Here is an 18,329-nt window from a genome sequence, read left to right on the forward strand (position 1 = left end):
GTGCAGGCCACCGCCGCACACTTGATAAAGTGTGTACATGTTAATGAGGCGCATCACGCCCCCCGGCGCACCCCCTTGCTTAAACGAGCGAGCGGGAATTCCCAAATCCAAAATACTCTCCCCCTCTTTCTCCTCCAACCCCGACCCTCCCCCTACCGTCGCCTCCGTTTAGGGTTTCATCTCGAAGCCGTGGAAAGCCCAACTTACGGTCCGCAAGAAGCTCTCCGCCGGTTCTTGCTAGGATTGCTTTCGGGGATCTAGCGTTCTTGGGATGGGGTGAAGGAGGTAGGGCGACCGATAGATCTCTGGTCTGCGACCCTCCAAGATGGACGATAGAGAAGAGCTTCCGGGGACCAGCGAGGCCGGGGGAGCCAGATTCCACGTCCTCCAGCCCAATCGCGACCTGCAGTCCAATTGGGAAGTCGATCTTGCCAAGAATCTTGAAGAGTACCTACTGAAGATTTGCTCCGGCGAGATATCGTCCGACCAAGACCATGCGCTCCATTCTGTGAACTTTGCAGAAGGTTTGATCAGGAAATCCTAGCAAGATTTATCTTTTTTTTGTTGTCATTTATCTATTCTTTCTTTTGGTTTATTTCGTGATTTTTCTTGAATGGGGATTCTTGGTGTAGCTGCGCTGCTGGTCCAAGGTTCAGTTCAGGTGTATAGCCGCAAAGTAGAGTATTTGTATTCTCTGGTTTTGCATGCGCTGGAATTTCTTTCACTGAAGAGGTGCGGATTCTGATGCTTGCCCTTTGCATTGCTTGATGCTCAGTACCTTGCACTCTGATATATTTGGAATTCCCCCTCCTCCCTTCCTAAAACGTGACTAACTCTTGGGAGCAATTTCTTGCCTGTCATATATTTCTTTTGGTTGAAAGAGTGTTCTTTTATTGGAAAATGTTCGTATGATAGGTTGGTTTAAGAGAAGGTTACTAGGTAAAACAGAGAGAGAAAAACAGATATTCGCTTACATTGGGTTCGGTCAGTGGAGAGAGAAAAAGTAGTCATTTGACTTGCATCAGATTCTATCTGTAGCCTATAAAAGGTTATTAGGTAGAGTGAGAAAGGATGGATTATATTTGATGATTGCATTAGGTGTAATTAAAGCATATTAGCATGAGATTAGTGTTCAGCTGGTAAATTTCATCAAAGATGAATAAATTTTAGAACTCGTTAAATAAAGACATTAAGGGCCTGTCGAGGATGCATAGGATGGATATATCGTGCATGTCCCATAAGAAAATTTTAGTATTTGTTGTTTAGCCAGCTAGAAAATTTTGTAAAAATTGCAATTTCTTCGGATTAACTTTCTTCCATCTTGGAAAATCTTGTATCAAATAACAGCATGACTCTCTTCTGGAAGCAAAAGGAGGATGTTGTCCAACAGAGAGAAAAAAATTCAGAGGCTGGTTAGTTTTCTTTCTTGTACTGTGGTATTGCCCCTTTATCCCCCCTCTTAATCCCTTTGTGGGTAGGGTTGAAAATTACTCTGGTTGGCTAAATATAATGGTATCCGGAGGCACCAAAACACATGCCCTACAAGGGAATCAATATGCAAGGAGAGCGATATCTAATGGGATACATATCCACCACTAGCACCAAGAAATATTTGAATTAGATTTGAATTGCATTAACATCAACTAGTTACTCTTAATTGCTGATTGATATGCAGTGGGTGTGGATTAAGAGCATATGTTCTTCATGTCTTAGGATGGGCAGGTACCTCTTTGATAGCTATGAGTTTCTTCAATGACTTATATTTTCCTTCTATAATTTAAGAATGGTTTACAACGAATAATTAGATAGTCCAAGTATTATTATATTTTTTTTCAAAGTTTATGCCATCTTAGTTAAGATGAGTTGGGGATATCTCCATTTACACTAAGTGTTTCTAAAATATTTGAAACTCTAGTTTATATTCATTATATTGTACTTTAATTAGTTTGGCCTATGGCTTCTTAGTGACTCTTCCATTGAAGAGCCCATACCTTTGAGTTGTCTTTGTACATGACTTTCTGTCACATATGTGTACAACTTTCTAAACTCTCATAACCATAACTTAAAACATTTTAGACAATGTTGAGTTTGGTCGCTGCAAGATTTCCTATGAGGGTGGAGAGATCTACTTATATTATCAAAATTCCCTATTACCTCTGTCAATTGATGCATCAAGTCATTAACTTCAGCTTTAGTTTTGTACCAACCATTAAATTTTTCTCAATATATTACTTCAGCATTTGTCAGTTGCTTTTTAAGTCTTTCAAATTTTCAGTAGTAAAATGATGGCATGATTATCATTCTTTTCCTTCCTGCATATCATTATGGGTGTGAATGAGCATAGCTTCAAGCCAACTTTTATGGAAATTTGAGCTGAACATTAGGTCTGCTTGTTGAAAAACTCAGATATGCTTGGCTAATCCTAGTCCACCGCAGCCAAAAGTTGGTTTTGAGACTCAAGCAAATTTCCATTAAATAGCTGGTCGTCATGCTTACAATGTCTTAGATTCTAAGACATCTGCATTTAAAATTGTAATTAGCTATGTTATAATAGCATGGTCATGTATCTTTTTCTATTTATATCCTTAAACTGCAAAGGCTATTGATTATTCTCTGTTTTGCTTCTTTGGGTGCTATTCTTTATTATCCTCATTTATTGGTTGAATTTGCTTCCATGACAGTCTGATGTGATCTTTAGGTTCCAGTAGTCATCTTATTTTAAGAAGCTATCTTTGTTGATGGTTCTCCTGCATAATGATTTTTATGTCATTATATCCATTATGAGAAGGTTTTCTGAACAGGCAATCTCAACAAGAAAATGCTTCCATTCTTCCTGATGGAAGTGAATCTGGTGCAGTTATCGATGAAGGGAATGAGATATTTTTGGGGTTAGATGATGTGCCTGGTAATGAAAAATTGCATTCTGGAATTTTTTTTAAAGCAAGGTATATCAACTTACTTAGCAATTGATTGATTTACACAAGCAGTTGAAGCAAAGAATTGTTTGGATGGTGGGCTTGAGAAAGCTGACACTTCAAAGCATTTTCTGAAGCCTCCTGCCAATTTGCTTGTACTAGAAGGAGATTGCTTAGATGCCAGTGGTGATGCTAGTGAATTAGAATCATATCTGGTAATATTATATCAATCATGTGAATCTTGCCATTACATAAACAATTTTATCTCCTTTTCTGATGGTGTCGTTTGATCATTTTTTTTGTAGTTATCCACCTGTGATTTTTTCAGCGATTTTCTTCTGTTGGACCCCTGTGATGCGGGAGCTGTTTATGATTTTTTAAAGACCAATGCTGCTGGTAAAGAAAACATTGCACCTCACAGAGGCAGCTCGATCATGTCTAAAACTCGCCGCAATATTTTAACTTCTCCAACAGGAGGATTTGGGGCAACTGCTCATAGATCAAGTATTGGGAAGAACCAAGGCGTCAATATAAATCAAAATATGGAGAATAACTGTGCATTTGAAATTAACAATGATAATCATTGGTCTGGACCTCATGTTGAGACTGATCATCCTGATGATGATATGTCCCATGTAGAGAAACCAAATTTAGGATTTTCAGATGTCATGGATGATTCTGATGATGATAATGATGATCCATGGAAGCCTCTAAATCCTCATGAACCTGGGAACTTGAAAGTAAAACCATTCAAGAAAAGTATGTTAGTGTCTTTCTTTTTACCAAGACTTCTTTCTTTCTTTCCTTGTTTCCTTTTTATATTTCTGTTGCATAATGATATTCTTGTTCTCCTCTCTTGAATAGTTAAGGGTTTTGGAAGGCAGGTGATTCATCATGCCAGGAAAAACATTTCAACTTCTCAGTTTCCTATTGCAAAATTGGATGGTATTATCAGCCAAGAGTTTGCAGCATCATTTGAAGTAAAACTCCGTTTGCAAGAAAGGCTACATGCATCTCAGTCCCCGCCTCTCTTTGAAAAGGTGCTTGCAGGAAGTTTCTTGTACTGTGCATCATTACTAACCTTTACCTATCTTCACTCTTTCTGAAGTTATGGTCGGTTGCATATTTGCAGCTAAGAAGATCACTTACTTTTGGAGAACAAGAAACTTATGATAACTTTGCTGGTTTTGAGGATGAAAATGATGATGATGGAGGGCAAAATCACCCTCTCGATTTTGATCAACCAGACCTTGATCTGCCAAACACTATGTGTGATATGGACACAGGCGTCCCATTTTGCCATCGAAAGGTTTGTGTATATGAGCTCTGCTTTCTGCTTTATGCTTTGTCAAGTATTAAGCTTATGCTTAATGAGGCATGTTGTTTGTGATCATTTGCAGCAGAGTGATGATGCTGCGACTTGCGATCATGTTGAAGGTCTTACACAGGATGATCTAGATTCTCATGCAACCCTTGAAGATTTGTGCCGCTCACATCTGGTAACAAATTATTTATCTATGTATTTGTCTTTCTTTCTGTCTGCATGTATGCTGTATTATGGACACCCAAGTTGCATTATAATGTATGGTATGCTATCTAATCTTCATTTCTTGAACAGTAATTCTGGATGGATACTGCAACATTTGTAATTTTTTTATTAAAAAACCTAGTGCTAACAAATACTATTGTAGCTTTACATTCTAATAACCAATTGGACATTGCCTTTCCCTATTGAATGGTTGATGAATGACTTGCCTTTATCTGTAGGTAGTCCCATCTGAGCTAGTTTAATAAGACTTCCCCCTACTCGATCTTTTTGGAACATATTGATTATTCCATCCTGGTGGTGACCGTATTCCATAAGGCAGTGTGAATAGGAAGATGCATACAAAGATTTACATTTGGCTGGTATATCATCATCTTCTCTAAATATCCTCAATCAATTTGGAAGGGATATAGATCTAGTATTGAAAATTTCCTTGTTTTTGAACTCCATCATTGACTTAAAGTTCAACGGATCCAGAGATTTTTAGGTCCCTATTGGTCAGCAAAAGGGAAATAAACTTGCATGTTTCATTTGTTTCATTCCACAAATCAACCTACCGCTGTTAATTTGTTCATGCCTTGTACTTGATTTTTCACTCCGAAGTCTTTTCAATGTACCTTCATTAGAAGAGTCGAAGATGATGATGTAAAAAGAGTTATTAATTGATCCTTTTTGAATGAAACATGGAAGCAAGCTGTTGCTTTGGACATGCATTACTATTTACTAGATTTATCCCAGAATTTCGTGGGCGGTCTGAAAACTCGTCTGGCAGCAGAAGATTCTACATGAATACATGGTGTGAAATATATTTACAACCTTTCTTCACCAAAAAAGCTCAGTTTTGTCCGAGTAATCATCTGTTATGTGCTCCATTTTTGATGGGATCAATGCCTTATTTTATGAAGGATGGATGCAGGATGTCTATGGCAGGAAACCTCTAAAGGAAACTTCAATAAATAAAACATCAACCAGAGGTTATTATGCCTTTATATGGGGGACTCAGGTCCTAAACTTTTGAGTACCAAGTAACTTGTTCATGCGACCTCTGAAGTGATAATATTAATGGATCATATGAAAGAAATGAAAATTTAAATCAATGGCCTGTGGAAGGCATATTTTAATAAAAGCCTACAATTTGTATAGTTAACTAATCTTCGCTGTTTATGTTTTGCTAAAGCATCGAGAGTGGAGATAACTGATTGAAGCTATTTATTAGAAGCTTGAAGGGACTATTAACATTTTTATGTCATTAGTTGATTTTACTATCATTATATATGTTGCACTTTAACCATGTCTTTGGACCTCTTGAAATCAGGCCAAGCATGGAACACTGAACATTTTTCAAGGGATATACATAGGGGCCGGACTGTTCGATACCCTTGTCATTTTATAATAACAAAGTGGTGCATAGCCCCATAAGTCAGACCATTGTCCATGGTTTTCTTCCCTCTCCTTTCTGTCTCCCCTGTTATGCATTTTCTTCATTTGCTCCATCTGGCATGAATTTCATTTATCCATATCCTTCTAGCCTTTTATATTATCTTTTCTTTCCGTCAAGAATATTTAATTTTTACCGGGTACTGGTGTGCAAACGAACTTGGTTTTAAGCTTAGTAGGTCAGAATTTGAACCATAATATGACTGCATGACCACTATGGTGAAAGGGTCTCATCCAATTTTCCTGATATAAGGTTATTTTGCTTTGTGGCAACGACCTTGGATGGAGCTACATTAGTTCATTGCTAATTGGGGATGAGTTAAACTCGGGACTCTAGATGTCAGCTCTATTTTAATATGATGATATCATGGATGATCTCATATTATGGAGTTTTACAATATAATACAATTACCTATCTTAATGAACTAATTGTATTTTTAGCTGACTAAGCAGAGGTGCACAATATAATAAGCATGCATATTTTCAGACACCTGTCATTGGGAAACATGATTTCATAGACTACTTTTATTTTCATCATTTGTGGTATACAATAATTGTCATTTTCTAGGCTTTTGCTATGTTGTAGCTGACGACCTCCGATGCTGGTTTGTTAATCTATCATCTTGTGATTCAGGATGCCCTTCTTGCTAGCATAGCTGAAACAGAGAAGCAGACAGAGCTGGCCACACGGGTTTCAACATGGAAACAACAGATTGAACACACCCTGGAAGAGCAAGTGAGTTGAAAGAGAATGACTTCTCCTCTCTTCCAGTCCTGATCTATATTGGCCAACGAACCCTTGTGGTTATTTGGGATTTCAATTTTTTTTCCCATTTATGGGGAATTGTTTCGACAGGATGCACACCCTCCTTTTGACATTCAGTTATATGGTGAGAGAATCATGGACAAACTTTTCTTGGAAGTGGACAGCGGAGGAACCATGCCTTTTACAGATATTGTGATGGGCCAACCAAAGCATGATGTCGCAAGGACCTTTTCTGCACTTCTGCAGCTGGTGTTTACCTTTTTCTGCTTGCAAGCTTTTATCGCCATACTTGTTCCAGTGAACAAAAATTGAGCAACATTGTATGTTGAACCCAGTTGTCAATATTGATTTCAGGTGAACGATGGGAATGTTGATCTGGAAAGAGCTCCAGCAAGCAATGAGTTTATGTGCCACACAGCTGCAAATCCCTTCTATGTTAGGCTTCTTTGTGATGACAGAAGAAGAAAAGGAATGGAGAACCGTTCGGCAAGGAAGAGAGTTAAGTCCCCTGTGAGGAAAGAGTGCACAAAATCAAATTCCTCCACCTCAGGAACCACCTCACCCTTAAAATCATTGCATCAGAATGGCAGGTTCTCTCTTAAGCTTGGGAAGGGCAGTGTTATCAGGTGCACTCCTGAGGGGAAGAGGAGGAGGAGGTCTTCTCGGTTTATAGATCAGTTTGATTTGCAATCTGCTGGTTGACCTAAAACAACTAGTTTTTAATTTGAGAATGATGTAAAATGGCTGCTGAATGGTCTGGAGGTCATATAGCAGTACCATACTTGTATTACTCGCTGTACCAGTTCCCTCTAACAAGTAGGCAGGTGAGCACTTAATTTATGGCTTAGGTCTTAGCGGGTATGTGTATGTTACAAGTTTATTTAATTCCTATATGTATGATCATTAATCAATTTATTGCTCGGCTGTCCTTCCTTGTTAGTATGCAATAGTAGACATGCCCCATAAATAAATCCAAACAGGTTCCCTTTTTCAATCATGTTTCAGTTTCCATCAAGATATTGTCTAAAGGATGAAACACTTTTAGCTGGATGGATTACTTCTCCACAAGGCAAGAGTTGTGTTCCAAGTGAGTTCTCTCTTTCACTTATGACATCTGTATGACTTGCCAGTGTGGGTAGAAATAATGTTTACTTTTTTTCTTTTTCTGTACCATTAAATGCTTATTAAAGAGCAAAGACTAATTTATTGATCTCCATGATTCCTTGAACCTGGAAAATGTTTGAGATAATTTTCTTTCTGGTCATTTATCTTTTCATTTACAAAATATCATTTGATAACTGATAGTCCATTATTTTGTTTCTAAAAGCATAATGTGAAAAATGAGAAAAAAAACATTAATGAGGTATTTATGTGGATTTTATCGGCAGTCAGCACTTGGCAGCCCTAGCCAGGCTCTTGCGCAATGTACTGGAGATTCATATGTTGGAATGAAACCTGTACCTACTTTCCCATGTGTTTATGAATTTTTGGTAGAGCACCTTGTGACTGTTACCAGTATTTGCATGCAAGGTTGAACAACTCTCCCACTTTAGTTGTTCAATCCAACTCGTGACTTGAATCTCTGGTTTGTTTAGAGTTCTTGCTGTGGAACCATAAAATGATGAGAGTGCCCAGTTTCTAAGCTCTTGTGATGCCTACATTGCTAGAAGAAACCAAGCATGATTTTTTGGACAATTCTTGAAGCGGCCATGCCTAAACTGCTATCAGTGACATAACCTGCAAGATCTTGTAGGCCCTTTTTGCAGCATAATTGCCTATGAGGTTTATCACAAACTTGGTCCTGGTTAGGTTGCTGCTATAAATGCCGTGTGCAGACAAAACAGCATGTCGGGCATTTAAAAGTTCAATGGGAAGGTTTCATGGGATCGCTAGCATTTTCAATCAATGATGGTGCTTTCGCTTTCCCGCTTTGTGCCTTTTGCGGTGTGCTAGAATGAGCCTGGTATGCAGTTTTGGGATGTAAATTAGGGTTGGTCCTTCTCAATACCCTAAACCTCTTACCGCTTTTGGTGAAAGGAATACTTGATCTTAGCGTGCAGGTATGACCGGTAAGAGACTAAATCAAAAGCTAGTTGAAACATTATATAAACCATATGATACATGAAATAATACAAGGTACGTCTCAGCTTCAAAAAGCAACCTTGTCATTGATAATAATGCATAATTCTTTCCCGGGAAAAAAAAAAGAAAAGCATACTCGCTGGAATGGTACATTCTCACTTATCTTCTAGTCCTGTTGCACTTCTTCTGGAAACGAAACCATTAATCTATGTATATTTATAGAAGCGCCACAGTCATCGTAGATACAAGCGATCCTATCGTTACTGGACCAAAGTACAGGAGTAATGCTAGAAAGTTCTTATTTTACGATTCGGTCCTAGAGGAATGGTGTGGAATGGTGTCTCTCCCAGAGTCGGTGCGCCGAACGAGGGATGGTTGAGAACCGTATTGCCAAGATAGCATTGTGCGAGGGGAAAGATTTTTTTTCGTCGACAGTGGACGGTCACCCTGGAGGAGTTTCCACTAAATAAAAACATTCTCCAGTGAATGCAGTTTTCCTGAAAGATGGAAACAAAAGTCGTGAGTAATCCGTAAAATCAAACGTGACCTCGTCATCAGTTCCTCGCGTCTCTCCAACTGTTCCATCAACGCAATATTCAGACCATTCAATTATTCAGTATCTCAAGCACTCCATGTCCTCAGAATCCCGCAAACTCACTCAGAGATAACCATGTGACCGGGGCATTCTCCTGGAAGAGATACGGGGACAGCGGAGTATCTCCAAGCATATAAGAGAGGCAAGCTTTTGCAGGCAGCCGGGCAGTGACTCGTCCAGATGACCACATCAGCACAGCATGGGACACTGTAGATGCGAGGGAATGAGCAGTTGCACTGAGGGGAAGGGCGAGGGGCAGTCCATGATTTCCAAGTCCCCAAGGAAAACTATGTCTTCAAGATAGAGCTGAAACAAACATCAGTATATTATATCTATATCTATATTTATTTTGCTTAACAAATATATCTATGGACACTGAAATTAGTCAGATGAAAAAAATTAATATCTATATTTAATTTAAATAAATATAGATATAAATTACATACTAAAAATATGGATATAAATATGAATATGTATCCCTAATGCTATCTCTTAATTTTGGTATGTGACAGAAATCTATTTTCAACTTATTTTAGTCTTGCTATTTGAATTGTTAGGTTTCAACAGATGATAGCATTCTCAATAAGTTTAAATCTACATCTTATTAACTATTATTTTGTTTGGGGGCCAGGTTTGAGATCCTCGTAATTAGTTATACTTTCTATCCAAATTCTAGTCCAAGATTGATTGATATTTTCCTCTCAGAAAATCAGAAATATGCCTTGAACTACTGCAGTTCTCTCTCCCCCAGTAAAATTTTTGGGATATCAGAATATTTGTTTGATCACTAATAGCATGCTATTGATTTTGTCCTGTTTGATGCATTCTCCACTCAAGCAGTCTATTTTGTAGACTCGAAGGTCTTGATTTGATTTTAGATAATGCGAGTTAAACTATGAACCATTTTTTAGGTCATCAAGGGAAAGTGTCATGTATAATTCTCCATCCCAAGCGCTTTTTTCTTATAATGCGCATGATAAAGCATGCTTTAGAATTCTTGAGGCTTTACAATTATTGCTACTTTGAGACCGCAAGCACAGTCTATCGCCCCTGTTGCAGTGGCTTTGGGCATATGCACTGCATAATGCACTGTTTATATGTGTTGATTCAACCGTAAAGTAGCATCACATGCCGTACCATATGAAAAAAAAAAAAAATCCAATAGCATTTCTGTTCTACCAAAAATAGTTTCCAAGCCATGAATTTTACATAAAAAACTACTTCATGATTGATCTTGCGGAAAAAAGGATTAGATTTTTTTATCCAGTAATATATATCATATTTGCTTGTTGCTGGTTCCGTACTTAAATCCAGAAAAAATCGTTCAGAATTTTCAATATATTATTTTTTAAGAAAGTAATTATTTTCTTATAAACTCTATGATTAAGTGAGTGGCGAGTGGGAAGGGTTGGCAAGCACGGGTGAAGGAAGGAATCATCTTCCTTCGCCCGAATTCACCGTTCGATCACCCACTGCACGTCTTAAAGCGTTCCGACCTCAGCATTACTCCGGTCGCACAGATCTCAGAGGGACCGGTCGATGATCCAACGATGGATTCGTGCGAAGGAAGGTGAATCCTTCTTTGGCGCTAAAGATACAACCCCTTACGGTTGGCAAGACCCATTTCGAAGATCGGCATTTTTCACCGGGGCAGTGTGGGGAACCTGGGGAGTCCATAAGAACGAGCTCTCGCCTCCGCTCTTCGGCGTGCCCGTTGTTTTATTAAGTGGAAATTTCCTGAAAGGAAAGCGAGGAATAATAAATTTACCTGAAGAATGGAACTTCAAGTGATCTTAGTGGCGATTTTGCTCTCCGTCTCTTCGATAGCTACTGGAATCGGAGCTGGAATAGGGGAGGATTACGTCCGGCCCCAGCCCCGGAAAGCCCTAACTTTTCCGTGGAAGCGGAAGCGGTCGTCGGAGCCCCAGCAAGTGAGTTTTCGATCCCTTTCTGCGGATAATTAAGAAAAAAATTGCTTTTTTGAGATTTAGATCGTGATCTGATCCTTTTTAGGAACGTCACTCGTCGGATCTGTTGCTCTCGTTGTTTCTAGTTTGTGGATCAGGTCGCTGATTGATGGTTTTAGTGCGTTTTATTGGCTATTTTGAGAGAGTTTTGATGGAAAAGATCGAATTGGTTCTGGTGCTATGTATCCAGGAACTGCTTAGAACTCAAAATTCTCAGTTCCACTGTATTGAGTGCAGATTTTTTTTTTTTTTCTTTGAATGGTTTTTTACTGTTTTTGAATGTTTTGACAGAAGACTAAGTTAATTTTGGTGAATTTGTTCAGCAGGTGCTAAAAATTCAAGATGTCAATTTCCACTAGATAGTGGTAATTTCCTCAAAAAAAAAAAAAAAAGTAAATTAGTGGTAATTGACCATCCACTTTTTGGCTGACAAGCTACCGAGATGATCATTCTTCAGATGTCGTTTTCTAGGCTGGGATCTGATTCCCATTTATGGGAGATCCAGATAGCATACTTTGCGTTGCAGGTGAAGCATCGAGACTGGGTGCTTGCTGAAATCATCTTGTCAGTTTAGTTTCGGAATTGGGCATGGTTACCTCTTGCTATTTGCACTATGACTCCCATGCTCATGCTAAACTCACTGTGAAATGGCTATTATTTTACAAGGCGTAGTGTGATGTTGGCAATATTCACTTTCACTTCTGTTCATCAGATCGTCTGCAGGTTTAGCATGACATTGTCGAAAAAAAGAAATGCAGTGAATAAAAATATTGGCATCTTTTCCACAGATTGGCAAGATTTAAAAATGTCGATAAGTGTGATGCTGTCTATCGAAATATTTGTGAATGTGAATGAATATACTTAAGCACGATATATGGCAGTGCCGTTGACTTTTGTGCAATGAACCTCATTAATTTTTTTTATTTATTTTTTTTCTAAAGCAGGTCATGGAATCTATGTAAGGTCTTAGTATATGCGATGTGCGAAGCTCCAGCTCTGGGATGCCTTGGATTCTGAATTGTTATTCATTTTGCTAGAAAAATTGGAGAATTAATCATGTTCAGTAGCATCAAAGATGTCCTTTGTAATAGTTATAAATATCATTCAAGTGTCAGATTTTCTTGTGGTCAAAAATTATTTCAACAGCAACCTTTTTTTTTTCTTTTTTTTTTTTGCAGGTTCACATTTCTTTGGCTGGGGAAAAACAGATTAGAATATCATGGATCACCGATGATGAAACTTCTCCTTCTATTGTTAAATATGGAACTTCACCTGGAGAGTACATGTACTCCTCTGAAGGAGAAAGCACATCCTATGATTACTTATTGTATAGTTCAGGGCAAATACACCATGTCGTTATTGGACCTCTTGGAGATGATACAGTTTATTATTATCAGTGCGGAGGACAAGGTCAAGAATTTCAACTTAAGACCCCTCCCTCTCAGTTTCCAATAACATTTGCTGTAGTTGGTGATCTTGGTCAGACAGGGTGGACAACATCAACTTTAAACCACATAGCTCAGTGCAACTATGATGTGCAACTCGTTCCAGGGGATCTCTCATATGCTGATTACCAGCAGCATCTATGGGATTCTTTTGGCGAACTGGTGCAGCCACTTGCTAGTGCTAGACCATGGATGGTAACAGAAGGAAACCATGAGAAGGAGAGAATATTATTCTTTGAAGATGGATTTCAAGCATATAATGCTCGGTGGAAGATGCCTTACACAGAGAGTGGATCTACATCAAACCTGTATTATTCTTTTGAAGTTGCAGGAGTTCATGTTGTTATGCTCGGTTCTTATACAGATTATGATAAAAACTCAGATCAGTATGCTTGGCTTAAGGTTAGTTTGTTCTATAGTTCCAACTCTAAAGCTTAAATATCCTTTTTAACTCACTTTTCTCATGGTTATTTTATTTCTTTCAGTAGCGTGGGAACAAATTTTTCTTATTCTCTGGAAGAAAGATCAAACTAACCTTACAGGACAACCATGATAGATGTGAACCCATAATTTGTCATTGAAATTAAAGTTCGAAAATATAATAGAATCTGTCTCCATTCTCCCTCAGTTTCTGGAATATTGTACTAAGGACCTAATCATTTATAGGAATTAGTTATAAGCATTATTGACTTCTTGCAGCCACTACCTATTTGACTTTTCAGGTAGTGTTGTGAACACATTTCTTGATATAATGATGCATCCTCATCTTATGGTTCATATGCTGAAATTGTTGTTTCAATTAAGCTCTCTCTGAAAAGAGAAGACAATATATTCCATTTTAGCCCAAGTCCATGTTTTCCTCCAATAAATATTTCCTTGCTCCAGAATTAGTATTCTTCACCTTTCGAAACAATTAGTTTTTCTTTGGTTTTCTCAGACTTAGGACTTGGATTTGCTCTTATATTTTTCCTAATTCAACTGCATAGAAATTCAAAGAAAAGAAAATGATTTATTATTTTATTTGGATGAAGAGAGCTTCCATTTCTATTTGATGTTACAGGTTGATCTTGCTGAGGTAGACAGAGAAAAGACACCATGGCTGCTAGTGTTATTGCATGCACCATGGTATAACAGCAACTGGGCTCATCAACGTGAAGGGGATAGCATGATGGCTGCAATGGAACCCTTGCTTTATGCTGCTGGTGTAGATATTCTTGTTGCTGGACATGTGCATGCTTATGAACGTTCGGTATGTCTGCATGACTGGTAACTCTTTATTTTCCCACTCCTGTTCAAACTAAAAGGCTCTCATTGCACTGCACACTTCCAGGAACGTGTTCACAATGGTGTCTTGGACCCTTGTGGAGCCGTACACATAACTATTGGAGATGGAGGCAACAGGGAGGGTCTGGCTCAAAGGTACACCATTTCCGCCGGCATGGTGCATCATGCTTAATCATATTACTAGAACTTGCATCTCAAATTACCGAGCAATTCCCATTCATATTCATGCTGAAAGTGTGTAGCATCTCAAAATATCTTTTTTGTAGCCTGATTACTTAATTCCTCTTGAACTTCTCAGATATATTCACCCAAAACCAGACTGGTCAGTTTTCCGTGAAGCAAGTTTTGGTCATGGCGAGCTGAAGATTATAAATAAAACTCATGCTTTTTGGAGTTGGCACAGAAATGACGATGATGAACCAGTAAAATCAGATCAAGTCTGGATCACCTCATTAGTGAGTTCTGAATGCTTTGCTAATAGGAAGCCAGAGTTCAGGAAGATTCTGATGGCTCCATAACTCCGGAGCTTCCAGCAGTTCCACCCAGAGGAATCTACTACGTGAGATTCCTATGTGAATATGTAGTCATATAAATCTGATGTGCCCAGTGTTCTGCAACATGCCCGAGGAGAAGGGTTTCAATTTGATTCAACAAGGATTATGTTGCAGAAGCTTTTCTCGTTTACACGGATTAGTCTATCAAATATCATGTATTTCCAGCACTGGACACTAGTATGTACAAAGCGTTACGCTTATACTGATGCTGCATGAAATGTAGCAATAGTAGGGTTGGAGCCTGCACTTGTTAGCATAAACTAGTTTCTCAGCTAATGCAAGAACTCATGGTTATTCAAAGTTAGATGCAACTGAGACAGATGAGTTAAGTGGCTTGATGCAAATTCTTTGATATTAAAAAGTATGGATGATAGTTTCTAAGGTTGCGTTTTTTCCAGTTTTGAAATCATAATTTATCCTTCTTTTGGAATTAAAATTTTTGGATTTTAAGAGAGTTCATTTATCAAGGAAGATTCAAAAACAGGGAGAAGGAAATATATCAAAGAAAGAAATCTAAATTTGAAAGTATAAATTTTAAATCATCTGATTTTTTAACCTTAATTAGGAGTTCTCATTCCATAATCAAGAAATTGTATTACAAATTCCTGTGGTGATTTCGAAGATGATGGAAAGTCATTATTATCACAAATTGCAGCATAAGAAGAGCTTTTCGGTAGAAATGAACATGAGAACACATGTAAAGGAAAAGTAGCGGGCATGCGTTTGCGCATGTCTGAGGCGGTGACACTGCTTATAATTTGTTTTTTTTTTTTTGGTAAACTTACAACTTGTTATTTCATTTAGAAAACTGAATAATCGTGTCAGCAGAATCATACAAGAAATCATTTGGAAGCGGGCCACATTTTAACGGTATGTAAGTAGCATCCGTTGATGACAACTCTCCACGCCAGTGATCAATAGCTTGGTGACTCAAAAAAACCGTACGCACACGAATGATCAAAGGCTATAATGAATTCACAAAATAAATCGCAGGCATGTAAGATTTATATTACTCTGTAAGAGCAACACTCGTTGCTTGGCGACCTAGTGCGTGCGGTACAAGATTAGCCAAACATGTTGTCACCCTCAAAAGAGCTCTACAGATTGACATGAGATGGAGGACTTTATGTTAAACAGGGAGACGATACCTGAGGTGCTCCAGATCTCAACAAACAAATTGTCAACCCACTGACGGAACTTACAAAACCAACATGGCTTACCACAAGCTTGGTGACGACGTTGTTTTGGCCCAACTTCTATAAACTCGAGTCATGTCAAAGATTTTAAAAGACTGCTGGAGTCAAATAATCATATTGACTAGTCTGCTTTTCGATCAAGTGTACTATAAATCATAATCCAACCAATAATGGCTTATCAATGATAATATGAAATGCTTCATTTTTAAGCATCAACACCATATACAGATACCAATAGCTTAGTGTACTACATGGTTTGGACTTTGGCACTTGAGGTTAGTACCATTTATCATGTACATGGCTGTTCATGTACAGCATTTAGAAGCCTGAAATTAATCAGGACATCGGAATCCCCACAAAAAGGCAATTAAAGAGCCTCAAATTTTGTCACCGATCATCATCTGCGACTAAGAGCAATAGGTTGACAATTTCTCTGAACCTTCGCATGGTAATGTCCCTTTCAGCACCCAGACGAGCATTCCTATATGAATGGAGCAGCAAGGACAATATCAACATATTGAGTACATCTTATATGCTCAAGATAGAATGAAAAGATTGCATGTTGTGTCACCTCTTCTGAAGCTCAGTCTTCCTTCCAAGATCCTGAGCAAGAAAGTTTAATCTCCTTAGATGACCCTGCAAATTGTGAACTGCATCAAGGCCTTCTTGTGTTGAACACATTTTCTTCAGAAGCTCAGCTGCAATAAAAAACCCTTCACTTTTGTTCCTGAGACAATTGATAAAGTAGTAGTTATAAGATTGCAAAAGCAATAGTGACAATTTATTTACTAGTGGCTAACAAAGCCATGCTGCATAGGAATCTGAACCCAATGTGAAGAGTACATATAGGAACCAGAATAATTTATATGACAAAAAAAAAAAAAAAAAAAAAAAAGATGAACTGTGTACATATTTGAAAATGTTGGTCGGTCAACTATGCAACAATAGATCAACCATACTACTAAATTAGTATGCAATATGAGGAAACTTATTGTGTAATGAATCAATGTACAATTCGTACTGAGTTCAAAACAAATAAGAAATCATTCATCTATATGTTAATATTTGTCAAGCAAAAAAACAATCTAATAATAACTAAACAAACCATTGATTTTTTTGAAAAACCAAACAAATTATGTAAGATAACAGTAGTTTTATTTTTACACACAAAAAGCAATAAATCGTTTAACAACCCCTTTTTTCATTTCGATATTTTCTTAAGGCAAGTGAAAGAGGGAAAAACCACTAAACTAGTAGCAAACAAATATCAAGCTCAACGTTCCGTACTTCCTTTCATAATTTTCCTTCTAAAAAAAAAAAAAAAAATCCTTTCATACAATCAACTGAATGCAGAAATGGCGATCTCTCTCATGTTATGTGTTATCTATAAATATAATAAGATCAAATTTTCTTAAATCAAAGTCCATTTTCAATATAGCATTATCACTAAGAACCCACACCAATTTTGAAATACAAGGTGTAACAATTTTGACATCTATTATGTTATATATGCAATATTGGAGAATGGTTATCTTGTATTATAATAGCCCACTATAACACAAATAATTGGCATTATTTACATTTGTACTGCTTCTCTAAATAAAATATAAAATTTAAAATAAAAATTTTAACTAATTTTCTCTATAAAGAAGTTTGCACCACCTAAAAATAATAATTTTTTTGAAGTGGATAATGAGTTGGAAAATAACAGTGCTATATTTTTAGATATTTTCCAATATAATGCCAGCAAATTTGAAATCACATCTTACATGGCAAATAATAGCCATTATAACCATTATAATGATCGATAATGATTTTGGTGGGGGTTGATTGTAATGGAATATTACTTGAATTCGAGGCCTGCACAAATACAATGCCTTTGAATAATTGAATATCCTATCACACTTTTAAAGTGACTTTTATTGGAAAGCAACCATTAACTTCACCTCCTGATTATATCATAATGAAGTCTGAGCATAAGCAAATCATCTATCAGTTACCATCACAATCAAAGATTCTTTTAGAATCTTTCGTATTTCAATTGTCACGTGATTAACCAACAACATTATGGTCACAGAATTAGTTAGACATATCATACGAGTAAATCTTTATAACATGAACTTTTTACAATTTTTTAAAGACATTACTCATTACATGTCTATCAATGCAAACAAGTTACAAATTTGAGGAAAGCAACATAATAATATGATTTATACCAAAATTAATTTAAATTACTCAACAATCAATTTTGTCACCTATCAAGCACAAAAGTCCCCCATACTTCCTAACAACAAAAACTTATTCCTGATCAATCACCATGTACTTGGATGCTAGTAATATCATAGGAAATCTAACCATAGAAATCGATGTTTGGGCAAAGGGTTACATTGCGATTGATAACTTAAGCGATCTCTGCACAATTGCTCTTTCCATCAATCATGGTGGTCTCAGTAACTACCTCATTCTATTATAGCGGATCCCCATCAAAACCATAACAGACCAAACATTAGTTGCCCCATCCCTTGTGATGCATACTTCTTAA

The 18,329-nt window shown here is 37.4% G+C and overlaps 3 protein-coding genes across 8 annotated transcripts in view; 2 read left to right on the top strand and 1 right to left on the bottom strand.

Moving 5' to 3' along the window:
- The first annotated feature begins 73 nt into the window (after positions 1-73).
- On the top strand, positions 74-7,899 carry LOC105051445 (condensin-2 complex subunit H2). 3 transcript variants are annotated; one of them, XR_012138394.1, is made up of 12 exons: positions 74-524; positions 633-732; positions 2,802-2,905; positions 2,988-3,130; positions 3,221-3,674; positions 3,780-3,955; positions 4,048-4,224; positions 4,316-4,414; positions 6,533-6,634; positions 6,755-6,913; positions 7,019-7,488; positions 7,670-7,899. XR_012138394.1 is itself a non-coding variant. In XM_010931900.4 (11 exons), exons 1-11 carry the CDS (start codon positions 326-328, stop codon positions 7,364-7,366), a joined length of 2,061 nt encoding a protein of 686 aa, XP_010930202.1. In that variant the 5' UTR covers positions 74-325; the 3' UTR covers positions 7,367-7,659. The 3 variants fall into 3 exon arrangements, 2 of the variants coding, with proteins under 2 accessions (XP_010930202.1, XP_019707270.1); XM_010931900.4 differs by lacking the exon at positions 7,670-7,899 and having other exon boundaries at positions 7,019-7,659; XM_019851711.3 differs by lacking the exon at positions 7,670-7,899 and having other exon boundaries at positions 4,319-4,414; positions 7,019-7,659.
- A 3,077-nt stretch (positions 7,900-10,976) lies between these two features.
- Positions 10,977-14,895, top strand: LOC105051453 (purple acid phosphatase 18). 2 transcript variants are annotated; one of them, XM_073252276.1, is made up of 6 exons: positions 11,137-11,272; positions 12,253-12,392; positions 12,487-13,155; positions 13,814-14,002; positions 14,084-14,172; positions 14,336-14,895. In XM_073252276.1, exons 2-6 carry the CDS (start codon positions 12,384-12,386, stop codon positions 14,553-14,555), a joined length of 1,176 nt encoding a protein of 391 aa, XP_073108377.1. In that variant the 5' UTR covers positions 11,137-11,272; positions 12,253-12,383; the 3' UTR covers positions 14,556-14,895. The 2 variants fall into 2 exon arrangements, with proteins under 2 accessions (XP_010930215.1, XP_073108377.1); XM_010931913.4 differs by lacking the exon at positions 12,253-12,392 and having other exon boundaries at positions 10,977-11,272.
- Positions 14,896-15,917: 1,022 nt separating this feature from the next.
- LOC105052612 (uncharacterized) overlaps positions 15,918-18,329 on the bottom strand; it is a 32,004-nt gene continuing 29,592 nt past the window's right edge. For all 3 annotated transcript variants that reach the window (XM_073252278.1, XM_073252277.1, XM_019846169.2), the window contains 2 exons: positions 16,359-16,514; positions 15,918-16,268 (listed from right to left, as the gene is read on the bottom strand). In XM_073252278.1, coding sequence (XP_073108379.1) covers positions 16,175-16,268; positions 16,359-16,514 — 250 coding nt within the window. In that variant the 3' untranslated portion in view covers positions 15,918-16,174. The remainder of the gene's footprint in view (positions 16,269-16,358; positions 16,515-18,329) is intronic.

Source organism: Elaeis guineensis, chromosome 2 (assembly GCF_000442705.2).
Source record: "Elaeis guineensis isolate ETL-2024a chromosome 2, EG11, whole genome shotgun sequence".
Classification (NCBI taxonomy): domain Eukaryota; kingdom Viridiplantae; phylum Streptophyta; class Magnoliopsida; order Arecales; family Arecaceae; genus Elaeis; species Elaeis guineensis.

Excerpts from the sequence above, each read along its gene's own strand:
- LOC105051453 (XM_010931913.4), top strand. The coding sequence starts at position 11,117 with ATGGAACTTCAAGTGATCTTAGTGGCGATTTTGCTCTCCGTCTCTTCG. Across the intron at positions 13,156-13,813 it reads ATCAGTATGCTTGGCTTAAG|GTTGATCTTGCTGAGGTAGA; the intron begins GTTAGTTTGTTC and ends TTGATGTTACAG. Across the intron at positions 14,173-14,335 it reads AGGGAGGGTCTGGCTCAAAG|ATATATTCACCCAAAACCAG; the intron begins GTACACCATTTC and ends TGAACTTCTCAG.
- LOC105051445 (XM_010931900.4), top strand. The coding sequence starts at position 326 with ATGGACGATAGAGAAGAGCTTCCGGGGACCAGCGAGGCCGGGGGAGCC. Across the intron at positions 3,131-3,220 it reads GTGAATTAGAATCATATCTG|TTATCCACCTGTGATTTTTT; the intron begins GTAATATTATAT and ends TTTTTTTTGTAG. Across the intron at positions 3,956-4,047 it reads CCCCGCCTCTCTTTGAAAAG|CTAAGAAGATCACTTACTTT; the intron begins GTGCTTGCAGGA and ends GCATATTTGCAG.